General features: G+C 43.4%; 3 protein-coding genes across 3 annotated transcripts in view; 1 reads left to right on the forward strand and 2 right to left on the reverse strand.

Annotated features, from left to right (window-relative positions):
* Window positions 1–25,900, reverse strand: part of LOC309563890 (uncharacterized protein) — a 180,276-nt gene extending 154,376 nt beyond the window's left edge. Inside the window, exon 1 of the mRNA XM_082268525.1 lies at window positions 25,855–25,900. Within this exon, the coding sequence (XP_082124651.1) occupies window positions 25,855–25,888 (34 nt within the window). The 5' untranslated portion in view covers window positions 25,889–25,900. The remainder of the gene's footprint in view (window positions 1–25,854) is intronic.
* LOC309564428 (uncharacterized protein) overlaps window positions 1–25,980 on the forward strand; it is a gene marked incomplete at its 3' end in the record, with an annotated part of 637,385 nt that overhangs the window by 495,765 nt on the left and 115,640 nt on the right.
* On the reverse strand, window positions 289–25,630 carry LOC309563893 (uncharacterized protein; the record flags this gene model as incomplete). Its single annotated transcript, XM_082268528.1, has 4 exons — window positions 289–500; window positions 22,765–23,193; window positions 24,624–24,759; window positions 25,616–25,630. The coding sequence occupies 4 exons, from the start codon at window positions 25,628–25,630 to the stop codon at window positions 289–291; spliced, it is 792 nt and encodes a 263-aa protein (XP_082124654.1).

The raw sequence follows: 25,980 nt of genomic DNA on the forward strand, positions 1-25,980 counted from the left end.
TAAAACCAAAGCTGTGGTCCCTAGGAAAGTATCTTCTCTCGTCCTATTATACCTCACCTCCCACCCGAGTCGCACAGGCATGGGAGAGGAACAAGGGTGCCACCGCAGTGTTAGCAACGTTATTGTGCTGGCTGTATTCCACCTGCAGCACATCCCGGGGCACAGAGTAAAGAATTTCTTGTAATAAATTCAACATCACTATAATAGGCTCATGTTCCTTAAAGAGAAATGAGGAGCGGGTAGAATAAAGCAAAAGAGAGAATAGGACACAAAGAGGAGAAGAGCACTCTATCTTGTCCAAGAAGGCTTTAATGTTAGCATCCTATGAAGCATCTGAGAGGTACGGAATCCATGGATCCCATATTTTATGAAAAGAAGCAATTTTGTCTGGTGTGGACACTCTGCCATGTGAAGACACTTCGACTGCTTCTCCATCTCATTATCTGGAAGGACCTTCTGATGAGGATGTGAATCATTCTCCTGTGGAGAATACTGAGGAGCTAGTGGAAGACAGGAGTTCAATTGTACAAGACACAGAGGAGTCAATGGGCCTTTCTGAGGAGTGTGTGGAGTCTCAACCTAGTTGTAGCTCTCAAGGGTTGGAAAGTGAATCTGAACCCAGAGATGGGTTGTCATTAAGGCTACGAAGGGAAATACACCCGCCAAAGAGACTGATGATACCCTAGGAGAGAGTTCTGAAGAACAAATTGTAATGTTCCAATGCCCCACACAAGTAACTGCCTCTTCTGTTGGGATTCCCAAGAAAGATGATCTTATTCCACCCACTGACACTATTAGGTTGGCCACTGATTTCTTGTTGGCCTATTGTGAGAGTGACTCGCATTTATTGACCAGTTGTCAGCTGCTATTAGTTCCACACAAGACTGCTGTTAGTTTTAATTCTGTGGTACTTTATATCTCAACGGAGTCTCCCACTTAGGAGTCCAATCATCTTTGGGGACCAAAGACATCTGAGTGGGGGGGGGAGGATGTAGCCAAGTGAATAAATCGCTACCAGCATAGTTAAGGCTGATATACTGTTCCTTTAACCACTTCCATACAGAGCAGTTACACCCCCTTTCTGCCCAGACCAATTTTCAGCTTTCAGCACTCTCACACTTTGAATGACAATTGCTCAATCATGCTACACTGTAACCAAACAAAATTTTTATCTTTCTTTCACACAAATAGAGCTTTCTTTTGGTGGTATTTGATCACAACTGGGTTTTTTTTTTTCGTGATATAAACAAAAAAAAAGAGCAAAAATTTTGAAAAAAAAAACCTTTTTTTAGTTTCTTTTATAAAATTTAGCAAAAAATTCATTTTTCTTCATACGTTTGGGCCAAAATTTATACTGCTACATATGTCTGGTAAAATTAACCCAAATTAGTGTATATTATTTAGTCTGTATGAAAGTTATTGAGTCTAGAAGCTATGGTACCAATTACTGAAAATTTATCACACCAGATGTACTGATGGCTTATCTCCTATAAATCCCCCCCCCCCAAACGACCCCTTTTTGTAAAGTAGACAGTCCAAGGTATTTAGTAAGAGGCATGGTGAGTTTTTTGAAGTTATAATTTTTTCCCACAATTCTTGGGAAAATTAAGAAAAACATTTTTTTTTCCTTTTTTTCCCCACAAAGTTGTCAATTTATAAGCTATTTCTATTGACTCCAGACCCTGTTCCGAGATTACAAACCCAGAGAAAACCAAAAACTGGTTTTCTCATATCAGAACACTATATTCTGAAGCCCCTCACAAAAGTGAGACCCCTGTGTCATTTTGAATCCCACTACTACAGTAGCAGGGCGAAGGATCAGTCTAAGTGGCAGGCAAAAAACATGGTCGTAACAGGCCGAGGTAAGTGCAGGTAAAAGGCAGAAATAGCCGGTAGGCTAAGGCATAATCGATAAACAGTCCAGGGTCAGTTCAGGTGAAAGGCAGAAACATGGCGGATAAACAATGCAGACGGCAGGCAGAGGCATAGTCGATGTACAGGCCAGGGTCAGTTCAAATGGAAGGCAGTGATATGGTTGGTTGAGGCAGCAGGAAAATATTCAGCACAAAAATTGAAAAAGGGGAAATGGCAGTCTGATTGAAATACGGGCTAAAAGTTTAGGGCAGTGTGATAGATTTTGAAGCAATCTCCGATGCATAGGCCAGGTTGGGAGGGACATTCGGTACAATGGAAAGTGGTGTCTTTCCTAAATCCTTTTTTGCTACACACCCGACACCTTTTTTGGCGTCTTCTTCCGGTTTCCGATGGTGGGATATGGTAAGGGAAATGGCGCTCATGAAGTCTGCTGACACAATCGGAACGAATGATTTCTGGGGGGGATCCTTGCTGGTAAATCAGGGCAGTGGCAATATCTTCAATAAAATGGAGGAAGGGGATTGGTGTTATTGTTGACTTTTGATAGGTGACATATGCGTTGTACATGGCCAAATGGAAAAAGTAAACTGCAACTTTTTTGTACCAAAAGCGGGACTTTCGTGTCGGGAGAAAGGGCTGCAGCATTTGATCATTTAAATCCACCCCCCCCATGTACTTATTGTACTCATGGATACAACCAGGCTTTCGAACGGGACCGTGTCTTCTTCTAATTTCCACTGAGGTGTCATCGTGGATGGTGGACATGATGTAAACGTCCTTACTATGCCTCCACTTCAAAGCCATTACTTCCTCGTTCCTTAGGCTTGCGGATTCCCCATTTTGTAATGGAGTGTTGACAAGACGCTGCGGGAAGCCCTTCCGGTTTTTTCCTACTGTACCGCAGGCCAAGGTTTTTTTCAGGTACAGGTGGCGGAAAAGGGGCAAACTGGTGAAGTAGTTGTCCATATAAATGTGGTATCCCTTTTGCAACAGTGGGAATGCTAGGTCCCAGACAATCTTCCCACTTATTCCCATGTACGTTGGGCATTCAGGGGGCTGGAGCTCGGAGTCTCTGCCTTCGTACACACGAAAGGCGTACACGTACCCAGTTTTGCTTTCACATAGCTTGTTTAGCTTTAAGCCATACCTAGCCCTCTTGCTGGGAATGTACTGCTTAAATCGCAGCCGGCCTGTGAATTGGACCAGTGATTCATCTACAGCGATGTTTTGGTCAGGGACATAAACTTCGGGGAACCGTCTAGAAAAGAAATCAATTAGGGGGCGAATTTTATTGAGTTTATCAAAATTGGGATCATCTCGGGGAGGGCACTGCGAATTATCGTTGAAATGCAGGAAGCGCATTATAATATCATAGCGGGACCTGGACATGACGGATGAATAAAGTGGCATATGGTGGATGGGTTTGGTGGACCAATAGGAATGCAACTCTTTTTTTTTTGTAATCCCCATATTGATAGTAAGGCCCAAAAACACTTTTAGCTCTTCTAATGTTAGGGGTCTCCATTCAAAAGGACGGGCAAGATATGAGGTGGGGTTGTTCTCTATGAACTGTTGGGCAAAAATATTTGTTTGGTCCACGATGCCTTGAAGGAACTCAATAGGGAAAAATAAATTAAAAAAATCAATCAGAACAAAATTTTCGGTGTTGACCTGCAAACCTGGCTGTGCTGTGAAGGGGGGGATTGTAGCTGACCCAGAGCTAGAAGGCAGCCACAATGGGTTTGCCAAGGCATCCGGAAGCTGCATTTGGGCTCTGCTTCTTTGGGACTGGTGCGAAATTCCAGTGCTTGTACTGGGCATTTCCTCCTGGGGTCCAGCGTCGTTGGCGTTTGCCGATTGCCCATTGGCGCTGCTGGTGTCTGCCTGGTTTTCAGTGCGGCGTCTTTTAGGCCGAACTTCTTCCTCCTCCGATTCAGTTCCCGATGTAAAGCCTTCAAAGGGCTCAAATTCTGAACCAGATTCCGAATTGGTTTCAGCATCGGAAAGTGAGAGCTCCCCACTGTTCTCATCCGTCAGGGTAAATAATTGATAGGCCTCATGATTATAACATTTCCCGCACTCTGAACATGAATAGGGACGCTCACCTGTGTGTATTCTCTGATGTCGAAGGTTTCTTTTTTGATTAAAACATTTCCCACACTCTGAACATGAATAGGGACGCTCACCTGTGTGTATTCTCTGATGGCTAAGAAGGCTTACTTTATGATTAAAATATTTCCCGCACTCTGAACATGACAATGAATTCTCTCCTGTATGAACCCCTTTATGGTTTAAAGAAGATTCCCTGAGATGAGATGGATTCCCACACCCGTTGGCACTGTCAGATATTAGAGGACTATGTGAAGTATCAGGAGATTCCTCAGAATTAGACATATCCAATGATCTCCTCCAATGGTGAGGTCTGTCATGTATATAATGAGGAACGGGATTTACTTCTGGAAAAGATGCCATGTCATTATCTTCTGTAGTCACATCTTCCTCCGATGTCCTTCTATTCCCACCACAGAGTCCATCTGTCAGAAGACAAGAAAAATTACCAAGAGTTTTCCACACTCATATACACTGCTCAACACTTTATAATCAGAGTATAGCATCAAGTCAGGGAAACTCTTTGGATATATTGATCTGCTCAGTGAAGTAGCAGATGGGGTTGTTAATCAGTTTCAGCTGGACAGGGCCATAGAAGGTCTTTAACCCATCAGCAGGACCGGTATCTGCTCCTTTGTGCAAGGAGGAACAGGATGAGTGCTGCCAGAGCCCTACAAAATGACCTCCAGCAGGACAATGGTGTGAATGTCTCTGACCAAACAATCAGAAACAGACTTCATGAGGGTGGCCTGAGGGCCCGACATCCTCTAGTGGGCCCTGTGCTAACTGCCCAGCACCGTGGAGCTCAATTAGTATTTGTCATTTAACACCAGAATTGGCAGGTCCACCACTGGCACCCTGTGCTTTTCACAGATGAGTGCAGGTTCACCCTGAGCACATGTGACAGACGTGAAAGGGTCTGGGAGAAGCCGTGGAGAACATTATGCTGCCTGTAACATCGTTCAGCATGACCTGTTGGGTTGTGGGTCAGTGATGGTCTGGGGAGGCGTATCCATGGAGGGACGCACAGACCTCTACAGGCTAGACAATGGCACCCTGACTGCCATTAGGTATTGGGATGAAATCCTTGGACCCATTGTCAGAACCTATGCTGGTGCAGTGGGTCCTGGGTTCCTCCTGGTGCACAACAATGCCCGGCCTCATGTGGTGAGAGTATGCAGCTAATTCCTGGAGGATGAAGGAAATGATACCATTGAATGGCCCCCACACTCGCCTGACCTAAATCCAATAGAACATCTCTGGGACATTCTGTTTCAGTCCGTCAGATGCCGCCAGGTTGCACCTCAGTCTGTTCAGGAGCTCAGTGATGCCCTGGTCCAAATCTGGAAGGAAAAACCCCAGGACACCATCCATGGTCTCATTAGGAGCATGCTCCATGTTGTCAGGCATGCATACAAGCACATGGGGGCCATACACACTACTGAGGACCATTCTGAGTTGCTGCAATGACATTTCACCAAAATGGACTCGCCTGCTGCATCATTTTTTCACTTTGATTTTCGGGGTGCCTTTCAGTTCAGCCCTCTGTAGGGTGATAATTTTCATTTCCATCAAACTATGTGGCATCCTTTCCTTCCTAACACATTACCCAGTCCATACCAGTATAGATCCTAACACATTACCCAGTCCATACCAGTATAGATCCTAACACATTACCCAGTCCATACCAGTATAGATCCTAACACATTACCCAGTCCATACCAGTATAGATCCTAACACAATACCCAGTCCATACCAGTATAGATCCTAACACATTATCCAGTCTATACCAGTATAGATCCTAACACCTTACCCAGTCCATACCAGTATAGATATCCAGTATGATGTTTTTCTGGGTGCAATTACAACACCAAACTATGACAACTAACCAGATCAATGATACCACCCAACCAAACATCACTAAGTAAGCTGTAACCCATTCTTGCATAATTACCCGAGCTGATATCTGGAGAAGTTTCTTCCTCTTTAACTGCGTCCATCATCCCAACCTCCTCTGTAAAATGCTGATCACCCCTCACATACTTCTTTTCCTTTATAACCTCAATTTGTACATTTATCAGATCTTCATCCTAAACCAACAAAATGGCAGAAATAATATTAAATACAAAAAAATAATAATAGAAGAATGATATCTCTTATGGCTTGGGATCACTTTCCTACATTCTAACCTACCTGATGATGGTTGGGGATGGTGTGATCTTCCTGTGTGGAATTCCGGGAATACGGAGGACGGGGACATCTCTCTGGTGGATTTCCGGAACTGGATGACTCCACCATGGTGTCCTGGTACTGCTTTCTGTGACCTTTTGGAAACTCTGCCTCCTCCATTACAAAATCCTCATCATCCTCCTCTTTTATCTCTTCTTTAATGTTAACTTGTGTGGAATCCTGGGAATACAGAGGACGGAGACATCTCTCTGGTGGGTTCTCAATACTGGATCCATCTGTAGGAAACACACACACTGACTGAATACATTGTTTCTATGTGTTTATCAGATGATGGGGGATCTAGGTGGAGCCTCCGTACTGCTCTCTCCTTTACAATAAAGTCTCCTCTTACCCGGTGATGTGAGGGGCGGCTGATTCTCCATCATGACGTCTTTGTAGAAGTGGATCTACAGATCCTCAAACATCAATCCATATATCCAAACAGTTTTTGTATTTAGTGGCCATCACCCACCTGTGCTGATGTCTGGAGAAGATTCCTCCTCTTTAACTTTGTCCACCATCCCAACCTCTTCCCTGAACTGCTGATCACCCATCACACACATCTCTTCTTCCTCTTTAACCTCATCTTTTATATCTATCGGATTTCCATTCTAAACAAACAAAATAGCAGGGAATGGTTTCTTTAAAATGTGAGCACAAACAACCTTATACCTAAAAGTGGATTATATTTTCATACAGTCAGATCACTTTTACGATCTCGACTTCCATCTTCACCTACCTGATGATGGTGAGGGATGGTGTGATCTTCCTGTGTGGAATCTCGGGAATACAGAGGACTGGGACATCTCTCTGGTGGGTTCCCATTACTGGATCCATCTGTAGGAAACACACACACTGACTGAATACATTGTTTCTATGTGTTTATCAGATGATGGGGGATCTAGGTGGAGCCTCCGTACTGCTCTCTCCTTTACAATAAAGTCTCCTCTTACCTGGTGATGTGAGGGGCGGCTGATTCTCCATCATGACGTCCTTGTAGAGATCCTTGTGTCCTCAGAATCTTCTGAGAATCCTCCTCACCTCTCTGGTCAGGTCTGTGTTTTACTAAAAGAAATAAGAGTGATGTCATGTGACCTCCCAGAATCCTCCTCACCTCTCCGATCAGGTCTGTGCTTTATTAATAGTGATAAGAGCAAAGTGGCAGCATTGGGTCTGGGTGAAGAGTGGGGGACAGAAGCATCAAATATGGGGTGTGAGGAGTGGAGATCTGCAATGTTGAAAAAGGGAATGAGGAGTGGGGGACAACAGCGTCAGTCGGGGTTGTGGAATATAGGTGAGCAGTGTGGGAAGGGAGGTGAGGAGAGGGGAACAACAGTGTTGGATGAGGAATGAGAAGTAGGGAACTGGGGTGATAGATGAGGGTGAGGAATGGTGGAAAGCGGTGTTAGATGGGGGGGGGTGAGGAATGGTGAACAGCAGTGTTAGATGGGGGTGAGGAATGGTGAACAGCAGTGTTAGATGGGGGTGAGGAATGGGGGACAGCAGTGCTAGATGGGGGTGAGGAATGGGGGACAGTGGTGTTAGATGGGGGTGAGGAGTGGGGGACAACAGTGTGAGATGGGGGTGAGGAATGGGGGACAGCGGTGTTAGATGGGAGTGAGGAGTGGGGGCCCAGTTGGTGTTGGGACAGAGGACGGGATTAATGTTAGTAGTGATGAGGGAGGAAACCTGCTGAATATTTCCAGAGGTGGGTGTCAGGGTCACCCTGAGCTCTGCCTCTTCCCCAGATAGATTATGAGTACCTCGGCTCTGCCTGGTGAGGGCGCTACAGGAGAGCTGGAGGAAGTTTTGCTGCTCATCCTACTTATGTGATTTCACCGGGGGACTGCAATCTGATTCTCAGTGTTATGCGTTCCTTTGTTTCTGTTCCCCCGGCATAAAAATGGAAGGAGGATATTTTCTTTATGTAATTAAAGATTATATATAGAAAATAATATCTTATTACCTCCTCTACTGCCACTTCCAGCTACGTCTCCTCTCTACTTTCTCCCAACTCGCCTCTGAAATTCCTATTTATAGCTGACATCACTTCCTCTGTGGACCTACATCACTTCCTGTCAGTATCTCACATCACTTCCTTTCAGTATCCCACATCACTTCCTGTCAGTATCTTACATCACTTCCTGTCTGTGCGTTCCATCTGAGGGAAGTCAGGTCACCACCTTGTGGACCATATTATAAGGTGACCAGATTTTTAAAATGAAATCCGGGGACATATATATTTTTTTTTTTTGGCAAATGGTAAACTATTTTATAAGCATATTTCCTTGAAATGATCTATGCGGTGTATGTGGGATGTGTTTATGGAATGATTGTATGATATATATATTATTTCTCACATTTTGTCCATGAGATAGAAAAAAAAAAGATAAAGATACTTTTTAGAATTTTTTGGGATAGGGCTACCAAATGTTAGGAAGATAAGATAGATGAAAAACTTGGAGGGGGGATGGGGCGGATAAATTCAAATCCAATCCGGGCAGGAGTGATGGTGTCACCCTCTCTGCAAAAGGTAAGAAATACTGCAGAGCTGCAATGTACAAATAGTGGTGAAACACCCGATATATAATCATAATAAAATGTAAAATATGCACATTAATTGTACTATTTATTATGATTATATATGGGGGGGGAGGGGTCACCACTATTTGCACATTGCAGCTCTGCGATATTTCTTACCTTTTGCAGAGAGGGTGACACCATCACTACTATATTGTAATACATTGGTGGATTTGCACAGGATATTCATTTATAGGTTTTACCATTATAAGTCCATTTGTAGAATTTTATAGATGAAGTGTAGGGCAGTGCTGCATTTTTTGTTTTTTATTGTTGCACGTTAGATGAGGGAACCAGCAAACAAAATTCTCTTATTGCTTTTGAGATTTTTTTAGTTGCATGGTAGTTGTTTTACTTGATTTGTTATGTCCCCTGTGGACAGGTAACCAGTGGCCCTGCATATTGGTGGTCAGTGTGCCCCTGTATGCTGGTGGTCAGTGTGCCCCCTGTATGCTGGTGATCCGTGTGCCCCCTGTATGCTGGTGGTCAGTGTTCCCCCTGTATGTTGGTGGTGAGTGTGTCCCCTGTATGCTGGTGGTCAGTATACTGGCAGTCAGTGTGCACATGGTACAGGAGATGGTCAGAGACTGCAGACATGGTACAGGAGATGGTCAGAGACTGCAGACATGGTACAGGAGATGGTCAGAGACTACAGACATGATACAGGAGATGGTCAGAGACTGCAGACATGATACAGGAGATGGTCAGAGATTGCAGACATGATTGATTCAAGAGATGGTCAGAGACTGAAGATATGATACAGGAAATGGTCAGAGACTGAAGACATGATTGATTCAAGAGATGGTCAGAGACTGAAGATATGATACAGGAGATGGTCAGAGATTGCAGACATGATTGATTCAAGAGATGGTCAGGGACTGAGTTTACAGCTGAACCCGGTATAAAAGTGTATCGTATCGCAGGGCTGCTCCACTCTATTTAAACCAGCTCTGCAATATCAAGTCAGTAATCCTCCTTTGAAAGTACAACCAAGTGACAGAAGACAGCAGCACATCAAATTTAGAAAATAAAAATTGTCTTACAAACCGTTAACTGCTCAAGATTAGTGGAGGACAGTAAATAGTTAATGGGTCTCTGAAGCTTCTAGCCTGAACCAGCAGTAAATCCTCCAACAAAACATAAAAAAACCATGCAGTGCACCCAGAGCTCCGGCTAAATAGCTGAACAGAAGCTGGAATGGTAACGGCCATGTGTCCCTGGATTTGGAGAATGCTGCTGCAGGGTCTTCTTATCAGTGTATCAGGCAATGTGCAGCTCAAGTTAGGGAGATAAAAAAAAAAAGGTAAGGAGTGAGGGGAGAGGAGGCTGATGGGTAACCTCACACTGCCTGAACACACAGATATCTGGAAGACACTGCAGGCGACCAGCATTACATGTAACAGTGCTTGCTCTAATTGTAGTCATACCTTCTTGCATCTCCCTTCTGGTGCCCTCATTCAGCCCTGCTCCCAGTCAAATGTGGCGGGCTGGAGAGGGGCGGAGGAGTGTTATACTGCCTGCTGACTGGCTGTGGATGGAAGGGAGGAGGAGCTCCACATTTCAGCCCGCCCATCCCCGACATCAGAGCTTCGATATGACAGCTCTGCTCCACTCACTCTCACTGACACTATGCTGGATGGATGGTCACACTGCTGAATGTACTGCTAGGCTGTCAGCAATAGGTACACCGCCCCTGAATCGGGGGACAGAATCGGGGACACACGTGGTCCGGGGACAGTGTCCTCATTCCAGGGTCTGTCTCCGGACACCGGGGATGTCTGGTCACCCTACCATATTGGGATTTTTGTACTTAGCGTACTTACGGTGATTGTAGGCGTGTTTGTTCCTCGCAGCAAAACAGTTGAGTTCTCTCGGTGATGTTTTGGTTATTTGCTCTAACAGGTAACTTTTTAGGACTGGCCTTCAGGGTGTTCTCCCTTCATCTTCTTCCCAACAGTATCAGTATTTCTTGCTAGAAAACTACTTAGAACCCCCAAACATTATACAATTTTTTTATTTTAGCAGAGACCAAAGAGAAAATAATGGCGGTCATTGCAAATTGTTATGTCACACGGTGTTTGCGAAGAGGTTTTGCAAACGCAGTTTTTTGGGGAAAAATAAACTTTAACCATTCCCCCAAATGGACGTACCCATACGTCTTTGGGGTTCCGTGGTAATAGCGGGGTGGTGGGTGCACCTACAGGCATCATCCCGGTATCATTTTGTTCAGCCGGCAATTCTGTATAAGGCAATAGTGATCTGAGTGGCTAATTAGCAACTCGATCACTTCTGCGGGTGATGGAAGGAGGTTCCACCCCCTTCCCACCGCCTCTCCCGGGCTCCCTGGTCCCATCGCAGAGGTCGGGAGCGATGTGGCCGGCGGTGATGGCTGCCCTGTACACAGAGATAGGAACTGACATCATTCCCCTCGCTCTGTAACCCTGGAGACCAGGAGCGGCGAGTGTTCCCACTTCCGGTTCTGCCCCTTTGTTTACCTGGCCACCAATATCGGTCTGATCGGCTGCAGGGGGGGGGACCAGAGGAGAGATTTGGAGCTCTAATAGACCCCCGATCTCCCCATAAAGAGGACCTGTCATGCCCTATTCCTATTACAAGGGATGTTTACATTCCTTTTTAATAGAAATAAAAGTGATAAAAAATAAAAAGTAAAGGGAAAGTGTTAAAAAAAAAAAGAAAAGTAAATAAATAAAAAAATTTAATAAAATAAATAATAAAAAAAAAAAAGATTCAAGCGCCCCCGTCCCCGTGTACTTGCACGCAGCAGTGAACGCATATAGAACGCATATATATGTCACGTAAACATATGTAAACAGCAGTCAAACCACACATGTGAGATATTGCCGCGAACGTTAGAGCTAGAGCAATAATTCTAACCCAAGACCTCCTCTGTAACTCTAAACTAGTAACCCTTAAAAATGTTTAAAGTGTCACCTATGGAGATTTTTAAGTACCGATGTTTGGCGCAATTTTAAAGTGTGACATGTTAGATATCTATTTCCTCGGCATAAGATCTTTTACATTTTATTAAAAAATTGGGCTACCTTTAGTGTTCCTTTTTTTTTTTTAATTCATGAAACAGTTTTTTTTTTGCAAAAAAGCATTTGAAAATGGCTACGCAAATTCTGTGTGACATAATAAGTTGCAACGACCGCTATTTTATTCCCTACAGTCTCCTGTTGCAAAAAAAAATATATAATGTTTGGAGGTTCTAAGTAATTTTCTAGCAAGAAATTGTGATTTTTACATGTAGGAGAGGAGTGCCAGAATAGACCAGGTATGGAAGTCGTTAAAATTGCGCACGCTCGTGGATTTGCGACAAACTACAATACTTAAAAATCTCCATAGGCGACACTTAAAAAGCCTTCACAGGTTACCTGTTTAGAGTTACAGAGGAGTTCTAGCGCTAGAATTATTGATTTCGCTCTAACATTCGCGGTGATACCTCACATGTGTGGTGCGATTACCGTTTACATATGCATGCGTGAATTACGTATGTGTTCACTTCTGTGTACAAGCCCTGCGCAGGGATGGGGTCTCTTCAAATTTTTTTTCTATTTTTTACTTTTTATTTTTACACTGTCCCTTTTGAATTGTTTTTTTTTTATCACTTTTATTCCTGATACAAATAATGTAAACATCCCTTGTGATATAAATAAGGATGACAGGTCCTCTTTATGGAGACATCTGGGGTAAAAAAGACCCCAAATCTCTTCTTTAACGTTAAAAGATAAAAAAAAAAAAAATGATTTACTTCCAGCCTGGACCAGAAGTGACGTCGCTCCGGTCCTCCAAGGCCATAGAGGCGATGAAAGAGTATCCACTCTTTGATCGTCTATAAGAACAGCCAGCCGAACCATCGGATCGTTTTCCAGGCAAAAACGGTAAGTCCAAAAATCACCGGCAAGCGTCAGGAGGGGGAGGAACATCCCTTCCCACTGCTTTGGAGAGCTCATGAACCGCTCAGAATGGTTTCATGAGAAAGCCAGCCGCCAGCTGGAAAAACCAATACAATGATAGCTTCAGCCATAACCCTGGTAAACCACAACGTATACGAGGACACTAACAATGGGGTCCACTGACACAAACGATGGGGCACAATTCCTCCCACTAACACCAATGATGGGGGACGATTTCATCCAATGAAACCAAAGATGGGGCATTGTTTTTTTTCCACTGATGGGGCCCTTTCTGCTCCCAATGGCCACAGTCCGGCCCCCCTAAAAATCTGAAAGACAGTAATCTGGCTCTTTTGTTTAGAAAGTTTGGAGACCCCCCTGGTCTAGCAGAACACTACTATGAGCTCCAGAATTTTCATGCAGAAGCAATAAATCGGGTGGCCCTTGGACTGAAGAGTCCGAGCCTGAGAACAGAGAGTTTTAAAATTTGTCTTGGGGAACAAAAACTCTGGCCTGAGCTGTGTTTAGGATGAGACCCAGATATTCCAAGCCATGAGTTGGTTCCAGTGCTGAGATCTGAAGGTTCGGGGACCCAGTTGAACCTTGGCACTGTCAGGACAGTTCTAGCTATGCTGTCAGCCAGAACCTGAGTGAATGGAGGTCTTACAGACTTCCCACAATGGGAATGCCCTGGGAGAACAGCAAGGCTAGCCCCCGAGGCCAGCGCCTGGGTGAACACTCAAAGTATGAAAGAAGAAAATGGTGGCACACCACCACGGAATCCAATGAAGAGAAGTTCCTTTAGTCACATAAGTGGTAGTAGGTAGAGCAGGGTAGGACAGGTGACGCGTTTCACACGACTGCCGCTCCTGGGCAATAGCTGTACGTCGGTTGCGCACAGGCAGCTAGGGGACGAGTGAGGTCCACCGGTGGCGCGCTCCTGCCCTTGCTCGTTAGCAGGGAAGCCGATGCAACGGGCAGGCGGCTCCGATTGCCAACTGACACCCACGATCGTTCCCCGCTGAGAGAGAAGAACGGTAGGCTCACATTTAACCCCTTGATCACCCACAGTGTTAACCCCTTCCCTGTCAGTGTCATTATTACAGTGACAGTGCATATTTATAGCACTGATTACAGCAGTAATGTCACTGGTCCCCCCAAAAAAATGTCAGTTAGGGGTCCGATCTGTCCGCCGCAATGTTGCAGTCCCGCTAAAATTCGCAGATCGCCGCCATTACTAGTAAAAAAAAAAAAAAGAAAAAAAAAAACACACAATAAAAATTACATAAATCTTTCCCGTAGTTAGTAGACGCGATAACTTTTGCGCAAACCAAAAATATGTAGCAGAAAACAAATTGGCCTAAAATGTTAAAAAAATTTTGATTTTTAAATTTTTGTTTTTGGGAATGTTATATAGCAGAATGTGAAAAATATTGTTTCTTATCTTTTCAGAATTGTCGCTCTTTTTCTGTGTATAGCGCAATAAATAAAAATCGCACAGTTGATCAAATACCACCAAAAGAAAGCTCTATTTGTGGGGGAAAAAAGATGTCAATTTTGACCGCACAATTGTCCGTTAAAGTAACGCAGTGCCGAATCGCAACTTAGGGACTGGTCATTAAGGGGGCAAATCCTTCCGGTCCAGAAGTGGTTAAATGCTCCCCCGAAGGTGACACACTACCGATCAATTATCCACCGAATTACTCCAAACCTGACACAAATCTGCTTCCATAAAAACACAAATAGAAATAGACGTGACAGAAAATAAAATGGAAACATTTATAATTGTGAATAAAAATCAAATAGAAAAAAGGAGAAAAGAGGAAATGTGTGAATGAGAAAAGATATGAAATCTATAATGTGCATCTAATCATACACATGTATAGAAATAATAACATACAATATGTGTAACTGTACACATATCCCTCATCATACATGTAACATCACCTCATTGGATGATACACAAAAATGTCCATCCACTCCTGACATTACACTGCTCCGTCACCTGTCCATCCAGTCCTGACATTACACTGCTCCATCACCTGTCCATCCAGTCCTGACATTACACTGCTCCATCACCTGTCCATCAAGTCCTGACATTACACTGCTCCGTCACCTGTCCATCAAGTCCTAACATTGCCCATTGCTCAAGGAACCCGTAGCAACCTCAGGAGGAACCCTAGGGTTCCACGGAACTCTGGTTGAGAAACCCTGATCCAGAAGAGGACTGTACGTGTTGATGCTGACTGACCCTGCCTTAAGCCATGCTGGAACCAAGCACAGATTTCAGCTTTTCTGAATGAAAAGGTAGCTGCCAAGCAGGTCATCAGAGTTACATCAACATCCAGGGGATGTGGTTCTCCCACTTAACCAAGAAAGACGATAAATTGGCTTCCTAGTTACAGTGGAAGGAGAAAGATTCCCCATGGATAAAAAGCAGTCTGGAGTTTTAGGACTGTTCGGTCTGGGTAGAACGTTAAGGAGAATGCTGCGAGCCGGGTCTGTCTTTGATTTATAGTTAACCAGTCCTATCAGGTTGTAGGGGCGGAGCCACAACCCCCCATTGTATGCTGCCATGATGTGCCAGGAAAAGGAACTTAATGAAGGTGTTGTCCTTTCTCGGATATAAGTTTACGACGGGTAAATAGCAGAACATCTTTAGGGACACCACACATGTTTAGCCCAACCTAACATTCCTGCACTTCAAAAAAGGAATTGGTAAATCAATTATTTATTTTCTTTTCCAATAGTTTTATTGAGATTTTTAACAAAGGGCAGTAAGAACAAAAATAAATAGGTACATCAACATCAAATATTACTCAAAAAATTTGTATATCAGGTTACAAAAATACTGATCAAGATGGTTCCATATATTTGCCTCTAGAACCATTTGTTTTTTTTTTAAGTAATTTTTATTGGAATTTTAAGTTAAAGAGGAAGTAAACCCTCCTCAGGAAGTTGTACCTATAGGTAAGCCTATGATAAGGCTTACCTATAGGTACTGTAAATATCTCCTAAACATGTACCGTTTAGGAGATATTTACCTTTAATGCAGCCAGTGACGTCACTGGCGCATGCGCTCTGAAGGAACGGCTGATCATGCCGTTCCTTCAGAGCCCCGTGCCGTGACCGTCGGCTCCCACGCGCGTGCGCGGGAGTGACGTCACCGCGGCTCCGGCCAATCAGATGACCGGATGCCGCGATCCCGGAAGACGAGCGACATGTCATGTCGCCCGTCATACAGGTAAGAGAGCGGCATGGCGGGGGCTCGTTCTAAGGTAAGTATTTCATAATGAGCTAGTATGCGATGCATACTAGCTCATTATGTCTTTCTCTTGCAGGTTGTAAAAAAAAAAAAAAAAATTTAAACAAGTTTACAACCTCTTTAACAATTTCAACAATAACATTTACAATTATTTGTTACTTCTGACTCATTGCTTGGTACATGGAACAACAGTTAAGAAAATGAAGTAAATTATGAGAATTACAGGAGTACCAGGTAACAGTTAGATGAGAAAAAAAAAACTATTATGATTAAGTAAAACACAGCACACCCAAACCGCCTGCCCCTAATGGGAACTATCTGTAAGCGGATTGGTTGCCGTGTACTGAGGTTTATTAGGGATGGGACATTGGAACCAATTGATCTGAACTATAATGGAGATTTAGATATCACATTTCTTTAGGTAAGTAGAGGCTCTTGGGTTGTTTAACCAAATTTGCCATTTCTTTTTAAATGTATTAGTATATGAATTTTTGTATGCTAAAAGCAGTTCGTACTGTGCTTGTATATTCAGTCTGGTAATTACGTTAGACTGGTTGGGAGATTCGGTAGATTTCCACATACTAGCAATAGTAAGTCTTGCAGCTATCAGAATGTGTGCTACTATAGTTCTATAACATATTGGGTATAAATCTAGGTCTATTCCCAATAGTGCCATCGCAGGTGTCAGTTCTGTCAGGTTACCGGTTATTTCGGCTATAAGTGAAGAAATAGATTTCCAGAAACTTATTAAATTCTTGCAGGCCCAGAGAGTGTGGTGGAGATTTCCTGTTACTTCATTGCATCTCCAGCATATCGGGGAGGCAGAAGGAAATATTTTCGATAATCTATATGGTGTCAAGTACCATCTGTTTAGAATTTTTTGTGAATTATCCCAATGCTCAATGCATGAGGATGCTTTATTATTAATCAATAATGCTTTTTGCCATTGTTCCCACGTAAAATTTTGTGAGAGATCCTTTTCCCATTTAGTCATATTAGGATTTTTATTACTGGAAAAGGAAAGTAGATTAAAGAATAGTTTTATTCCTTTCTTTTTTTGTGAGTTTTGGCCTGTAAAAAATTGCCATATTTCCGTGGGAATATCAATATTACCATCGAGTTTCAGATCTTTTAGTCGGGCGCATTTCCTTAGTTTATCCTCCACAACACTCCTGAGATGCAACGGAAGGTTATTATAATAATGGTAACCTTGATTTATCCACTCTTCGGCCGATAATCTTATTTTATAGTAGTCTATTATTCTTGTAGGTAATGCTACTTTCGAGTATATGTTTCCAGTTTTAGTTTTGGATAGGATATGCTTCCATGCTAATAGTGTTGATTTGATAGAAAGAAGGTTGGGTATGACTATTTTTTTGGGTATTATAATTTTGGCCATAGAAAGGGTAAATAGATCGTGTCCTTTAGTGATCTCTTTTTCAATGTTTGTCCATAGTTTTTCCTCATGAAAGGAGAACCAGAATTTCATTTGGTCTAATAATGATGCATAGTAGTAATTTTTTATATCTGGCAATCCCATTCCTCCTAAGGCTTTGGGAGTTGTTAATATTGAGAATGCTACTCTGGGTTTTTTCTTATTCCATATAAAATGTTTTAATTTAATATTCATCTGCGTGAAAAATTTGGGGGGTATCAGGATGGGGAGGGACCGGAAATAGTATTTCAGGTAATATTTGCATTTTAAAGGCTGCTATTTTACCAACCCATGATAATTGAACGTTTTGGATATGTTGTAGGTCTTTGTTAGAACCATTTGTTTAACATGAAGAAAGATAAAACCAAAGCTGTGGTCCCTAGGAAAGTATCTTCTCTCACCCTATTATACCTCACCCCCCCACCCGAGCCGCACAGGCATGGGAGAGGAACAGGGACGCCGCCGCAGTGTTAGCGACGTTATTGTGCTGGCTGTATTCCAGCTGCAGCACATCCCGGGGGAACAGAGTAAAGAATTTCTTGTAATAAATGCAACATCACTATAATAGGCTCATGTTCCTTAAAGAGAAACGAGGAGCGGGTAGAGTAAAGCAAAAGAGAGAATAGGACACAAAGAGGAGAAGTGTACTCTATCTTGTCCAAGAAGGCTTTAATGTTAGCATCCTATGAGGCATCTGAGAGGTACGCAATCCATGGATCCCATATTTTATGAAAAGAAGCAATTTTGTCTGGTGTGGACACTCTGCCATGTGAAGACGCTTCAACTTCTTCTCCATCTCATGATCTGGAAGGACCTTCTGATGAAGATGTGAATCATTCCCCTGTGAAGAATACTGAGGAGCTAGTGGAAGACAGGAGTTCAATTGTACAAGACACAGAGGAGTCAATGGGCCCTTCTGAGGAGTGTGAGGAGTCTCAACCTAGTTGTAGCTCTCAAGGGTTGGAAAGTGAATCTGAACCCAGAGATGGGGTGTCATTAAGGGTACGAAGGGAAAATACACCCGCCAAAGAGACTGACGTATGATACCCTAGGAGAGAGTTCTGAAGAACAAATTGTAATGTTCCAACGCCCCACACAAGTAACTGCCTCTTCTGTAGGGATTCCCAAGAAAGATGATCTTATTGCACCGGCTGACACTATTAGGTTGGCCACTGATTTCTTGTTGGCCTATTGTGAGAGTGACTCGCATTTATTGACCAGTTGTCAGCTGCTATTAGTTCCACACAAGACTGCTGTTAGTTTTAATTCTGTGGTACTTTATATCTCAATGGAGTCTCCCACTTAGGAGTCCAATCATCTTTGGGGACCAAAGACATCCAAGTGGGGGGGGGGGGATGTAGCCAAGTGAAGAAATCGCTACCAGCATAGTTAAGGCTGATATACTGTTCCTTTAACCACTTCTATAGAGAGCAGTTACACCCCCTTTCTGCCCAGACCAATTTTCAGCTTTCAGCACTCTCACACTTTGAATGACAATTGCTCAGTCATGCTACACTGTAACCAAACAAAATTTTTATCTTTTTTTCACACAAATAGAGCTTTCTTTTGGTGGTATTTGATCACAACTGTTTTTTTTTTTTCGTGATATAAACAAAAAAAGAGCAAAAATTTTGAAAAAAAAACACTTTTTTTAGTTTCTATTATAAAATTTTGCAAAAAATTCATTTTTCTTCATACGTTTGGGCCAAAATTTATACTGCTACATATGTCTGGTAAAATTAACCCAAATTAGTGTATATTATTTAGTCTGTGTGAAAGTTATTAAGTCTAGAAGCTATGGTACCAATTTCTGAAAATTGATCATACCAGATGTACTGACGGCCTATCTCCTATAAACCCCCCCCCAAACGACCCCTTTTTGTAAAGAAGACAGTCCAAGGTATTTAGTAAGAGGCATGGTGAGTTTTTTGAAGATATAATTTTTTCCCACAATTCTTGGGAAAATGAAGAAAACATTTTTTTTTCTTTTTTGCCCCACAAAGTTGTCAATTTATAAGCTATTTCTAACACATAGCATGTACACAGCAAAAATGACACCCCAAAATACATTCTGCTACTCCTCCTGAGTATGGCGATACCACATGTGTGAGACTTACACAGCCTGGCCACAAAAAGAGACTCAACATCCAAGTAGCACCTTCAGGCGTTCTAGGAGCATAAATACACATAAAACTTTCTTACTACCCATCATACTTTTGAAGGCCCTAGAGCACCAATACAATGGAAACACCCACAAAATGACCCCATTTTGGAAAGAAAACACTCCAACGTATATTCTATGGGGCATTATGGGTCGTTTGAACATGTCATTTTTTTCCACAGGTTTTTGGAAAATATGGGAAAATATTAAAACCTATTTTTTTTTTTTTTACACAAAGTTGACAATTTATAGGATATTCCTAACACATAGCATGTACACAGCAAAAATGACACCCCAAAATACATTCTGCCACTCCTCCTGAGTATGGTGATACCACGTGTGAGACTTTTTCACAGCCTAGCCATATAGAGGGGCCCAACATGCAAGGAGCACCATCATGCGTCCTAGGGACATAAATTACACACATAAATTCCTGACAACCTATCACATTGTTGAAGGCCCCTAACACAGCATAATACATACCAAAATACATTCTGCTGAGCAAAGGATAAACAAAAGATTACCTGTGGTTTTCCTACCGAGGAAGTCAGAGGAGCATCACGCTCGACGTAACGCGTATAGGGGGGGGCGGAGCGTGCGTGGCCGACGCAGACCTTCTCTCCGGTGCACTGTCTACAAACTTGTCAGCAAAGCAGGCACGGCTGAGTGCCCTGCAAAGGTGAGTGAATATTTTTTCTCTTAATAAAGCTGATTATAATTACCAAACAGAGAGCACTAGATTTTGCCACATTTCTATCCCCACACATGTCCCGGAGGTGAGAAACAGAGAGGCCTTTTCCTGGAGTCCTATATCCTTGATATATGCGATTGCTGGCCCATTTGGGTCTGGCAGGAAGGTGAGAGGCTAATCCACCTGGTGGAGGGATTCACGTATTGGTGTTCACAATATATGTTATTAATCATCACTGGATTACACCTAAAGTTGAACACTGGGACACTTTGATTATTTTGATTATTATTGGATTGGAGCACGAGCACTCACGTGTGCCTTATGAACTTTATAATTATACAATCGTTTATCCATTTATCACTTCTATGAATTGTGTATGTCTGGCGCATCACGTTTTTGTATGAGAAATAGACGGTAGGCTAAGGCATAATCGATAAACAGTCCAGGGTCAGTTCACGTGAAAGGCAGAAACATGGCGGATAAACAATGCAGACGGCAGGCAGAGGCATAGTCGATGTACAGGCCAGGGTCGGTTCACATGGAAGGCAGTGATATGGTTGGTTGAGGCAGCAGGAAAATATTCAGCACAAAAATTGAAAAAGGGGAAATGGCAGTCTGATTGAAATACGGGCTAAAAGTTTAGGGCAGTGTGATAGATTTTGAAGCAATCTCCGATGCATAGGCCAGGTTGGGAGGGACATTCGGTACAATGGAAAGTGGTGTCTTTCCTAACTCCTTTTTTGCTACACACCCGACACTTTTTTTGGCGTCTTCTTCCGGTTTCTGATGGTGGGATACGGTAAGGGAAATGGCGCTCATGAAGTCTGCTGACACAATCGGAACGAATGATTTCTGGGGGGGATCCTTGCTGGTAAATCAGGGCAGTGGCAATATCTTCAATAAACTGGAGGAAGGGGATTGGTGTTATTGTTGACTTTTGATAGGTGACATATGCGTTGTACATGGCCAAATGGAAAAAGTAAACTGCAACTTTTTTGTACCAAAAGCGGGACTTTCGTGTCGGGAGAAAGGGCTGCAGCATTTGATCATTTAAATCCACCCCCCCCATGTACTTATTGTACTCGTGGATACAACCAGGCTTTCGAACGGGACCATGTCTTCTTCTAATTTCCACTGAGGTGTCATCGTGGATGGTGGACATGATGTAAACGTCCTTACTATGCCTCCACTTCAAAGCCATTACTTCCTCGTTCCTTAGGCTTGCGGATTCCCCGTTTTGTAATGGAGTGTTGACAAGACGCTGCGGGAAGCCCTTCCGGTTTTTTCCTACTGTACCGCAGGCCAAGGTTTTTTTCAGGTACAGGTGGCGGAAAAGGGGCAAACTGGTGAAGTAGTTGTCCATATAAATGTGGTATCCCTTTTGCAACAGTGGGAAGGCTAGGTCCCAGACAATCTTCCCACTTATTCCCATGTACGTTGGGCATTCAGGGGGCTGGAGCTCGGAGTCTCTGCCTTCATACACACGAAAGGCGTACACGTACCCAGTTTTGCTTTCACATAGCTTGTTTAGCTTTAAGCCATACTTAGCCCTCTTGCTGGGAATGTACTGCTTAAATCCCAGCCGGCCTGTGAAATGGACCAGTGATTCGTCCACAGCGATGTTTTGGTCAGGGACATAAACTTCAGGGAACCGTCTAGAAAAGAAATCAATTAGGGGGCGAATTTTATTGAGTTTATCAAAATACGGATCATCTCGGGGAGGGCACTGCGAATTATCGTTGAAATGCAGGAAGCGCATTATAATATCATAACGGGACCTGGACATGACGGATGAATAAAGTGGCATATGGTGGATGGGTTTGGTGGACCAATAGGAATGCAACTCATTTTTTTTTGTAATCCCCATATTGATGGTAAGGCCCAAAAACACTTTTAGCTCTTCTAATGTTAGGGGTCTCCATTCAAAAGGACGGGCAAGGTATGAGGTGGGGTTGTTCTCTATGAACTGTTGGGCAAAAATATTTGTTTGGTCCACGATGCCTTGAAGGAACTCAATAGGGAAAAATAAATTAAAAAAATCAATCAGAACAAAATTTTCGGTGTTGACCTGCAAACCTGGCTGTGCTGTGAAGGGGGGGATTGTAGCTGACCCAGAGCTAGAAGGCAGCCACAATGGGTTTGCCAAGGCATCCGGAAGCTGCATTTGGGCTCTGCTTCTTTGGGGCTGGTGTGAAATTCCAGTGCTTGTACTGGGCATTTCCTCCTGGGGTCCAGCGCCGTTGGCGTTTGCCGATTGCCCATTGGCGCTGCTGGTGTCTGCCTGGTTTTCAGTGCGGCGTCTTTTAGGCCGAACTTCTTCCTCCTCCGATTCAGTTCCCGATGTAAAGCCTTCAAAGGGCTCAAATTCTGAACCAGATTCAGAATTGGTTTCAGCATCCGAAAGTGAGAGCTCCCCACTGTTCTCATCCGTCAGGGTTAATAATTGATAGGCCTCATAATTATAACATTTCACGCACTCTGAACATGAATAGGGACGCTCACCTGTGTGTATTCTCTGAGGTCGAAGGTTTATTTTTTGATTATAACATTTCCCGCACTCTGAACATGAATAGGGACGCTCACCTGTGTGTATTCTCTGATGGCTAAGAAGGCTTACTTTATGATTAAAACATTTCCCGCACTCTGAACATGACAATGAATTTTCTCCTGTATGAACCCCTTTATGGTTTAAAGAAGATTCCCTGAGATGAGATGGATTCCCGCACCCGTCGGCACTGTCAGATATTCGAGGACTATGTGAAGTATCAGGAGATTCCTCAGAATTAGACATATCCAATGATCTCCTCCAATGGTGAGGTCTGTCATGTATATTATGAGGAACGGGATTTACTTCTGGAAAAGATGCCATGTCATTATCTTCTGTAGTCACATCTTCCTCCGATGTCCTTCTATTCCCACCACAGAGTCCATCTGTCAGAAGACAAGAAAAATTACCAAGAGTTTTCCACACTCATATACACTGATCAACACTTTATAATCAGAGTATAGCATCAAGTCAGGGAAACTCCTTGGATATATTGATCTGCTCAGTGAAGTAGCAGATGGGGTTGTTAATCAGTTTCAGCTGGACAGGGCCGTAGAAGGTCTTTAACCCATCAGCAGGACCGGTATCTGCTCCTTTGTGCAAGGAGGAACAGAATGAGTGCTGCCAGAGCCCTACAAAATGACCTCCAGCAGGACACTGGTGTGAATGTCTCTGACCAAACAATCAGAAACAGACTTCATGAGGGTGGCCTGAGGGCCCGACATCCTCTAGTGGGCCCTGTGCTAACTGCCCGGCACCGTGGAGCTCAATTGGTATTTGTCATTTAACACCAGAATTGGCAGGTTCACCACTGGCACCCTGTGCTTTACAGATGAGTGCAGGTTCACCCTGAGCACATGTGACAGACGTGAAAGGGTCTGGAGAAGCCGTGGAGAACATTATGCTGCCTGTAACATCGTTCAGCATGACCCGTTGGGTGGTGGGTCAGTGATGGTCTGGGGAGGCGTATCCATGGAGAGACGCACAGACCTCTACAGGCTAGACAATGGCACCCTGACTGCCATTAGGTATTGGGATGAAATCCTTGGACCCATTGTCAGACCCTATGCTGGTGCAGTGGGTCCTGGGTTCCTCCTGGTGCACAACAATGCCCGGCCTCATGTGGTGAGAGTATGCAGCTAATTCCTGGAGGATGAAGGAAATGATACCATTGAATGGCCCCCACACTCGCCTGACCTAAATCCAATAGAACATCTCTGGGACATTCTGTTTCAGTCCGTCAGACTCAGATGCCGCCAAGTTGCACCTCAGTCTGTTCAGGAGCTCAGTGATGCCCTGGTCAACTTCTGGGAGGAAAAACCCCAGGACACCATCCGTCGTCTCATTAGGAGCATGCTCCACGTTGTCAGGCATGCATACAAGCACATGGGGGTCATACGCACAACTGAGGACCATTCTGAGTTGCTGCAATTACATTTCACCAAAATGGACTCGCCTGCTGCATAATTTTTTCACTTTGATTTTCGGGGTGCCTTTCAGTTCAGCCCTCTGTAGGGTGATAATTTTCATTTCCATCAAACTATGTGGCATCCTTTCCTTCCTAACACATTACCCAGTTCATACCAGTATAGATCCTAACACAATACCCAGTCCATACCAGTATAGATCCTAACACATTATCCAGTCTATACCAGTATAGATCCTAACACCTTACCCAGTCCATACCAGTATAGATATCCAGTATGATGTTTTTCTGGGTGCAATTACAACACCAAACTATGACAACTAACCAGATCAATGATACCACCCAACCAAACATCACTAAGTAAGCTGTAACCCATTCTTGCATAATTACCCGAGCTGATATCTGGAGAAGTTTCTTCCTCTTTAACTGCGTCCATCATCCCAACCTCCTCTGTAAAATGCTGATCACCCCTCACATACGTCTTTTCCTTTATAACCTCAATTTTTACATTTATCAGATCTTCACCCTAAACCAACAAAATGGCAGAAATAATATTAAATACAAAAAAATAATAATAATAGAAGAATGATATCTCTTATGGCTTGGGATCACTTTCCTACATTCTAACCTACCTGATGATGGTGAGGGATGGTGTGATCTTCCTGTGTGGAATGCCGGGAATACGGAGGACGGGGACATCTCTCTGGTGGATTTCTGGAACTGGATGACTCCACCATGGTGTCCTGGTACTGATTTCTCTGACCTTTTGGAAACTCTGCCTCCTCCTTTACAAAATCCTCACCATCCTCCTCTTTTATCTCTTCTTTAATGTTAACTTGTGTGGAATCCTGGGAATACAGAGGACAGGGACATCTCTCTGGTGGGTTCTCAATACTGGATCCATCTGTAGGAAACACACACACTGACTGAATACATTGTTTCTATGTGTTTATCAGATGATGGGGGATCTAGGTGGCCCCTTCGTACTGCTCTCTCCTTTACAATAAAGTCTCCTCTTACCCGGTTATGTGAGGGGCGGCTGATTCTCCATTATGACGTCTTTGCAGAAGTGGATCTACAGATCTTCAAACATCAATCCATATATCCAAACAGTTTTTGTATTTAGTGGCCATCACTCACCTGTGCTGATGTCTGGAGAAGATTCCTCCTCTTTAACTTTGTCCATCATCCCAACCTCTTCCCTGAACTGCTGATTACCCCTCACATACGTCTCTTCTTCCTCTTTAACCTCATCTTTTATATCTATCAGATTTCCATTCTAAACAAACAAAATAGCAGGGAATGGTTTCTTTAAAATGTGAGCACAAACAACCTTATACCTAAAAGTGGAATATATTTTCATACAGTCAGATCATTTTTACGATCTCGACTTCCATCTTCACCTACCTGATGATGGTGAGGGATGGTGTGATCTTCCTGTGTGGAATCCCGGGAATACAGAGGACAGGGAATTCTCTCTGGTGGGTTCCCATTACTGGATCTATCTGTAGGAAACACACACACTGACTGAATACATTGTTTCTATGTGTTTATCAGATGATGGGGGATCTAGGTGGAGCCTCCGTACTGCTCTCTCCTTTACAATAAAGTCTCCTCTTACCCGGTGATGTGAGGGGCGGCTGATTCTCCATCATGACGTCCTTGTAGAGATCCTTGTGTCCTTCTAAGAATCTTCTGAGAATCCTCCGCACCTCTCTGGTCAGGTCTGTGTTTTACAAATAGAAAT

Source organism: Pelophylax lessonae (genome assembly GCF_965119305.1).
Source record: "Pelophylax lessonae genome assembly, chromosome: 9".
Lineage (NCBI taxonomy): Eukaryota > Metazoa > Chordata > Amphibia > Anura > Ranidae > Pelophylax > Pelophylax lessonae.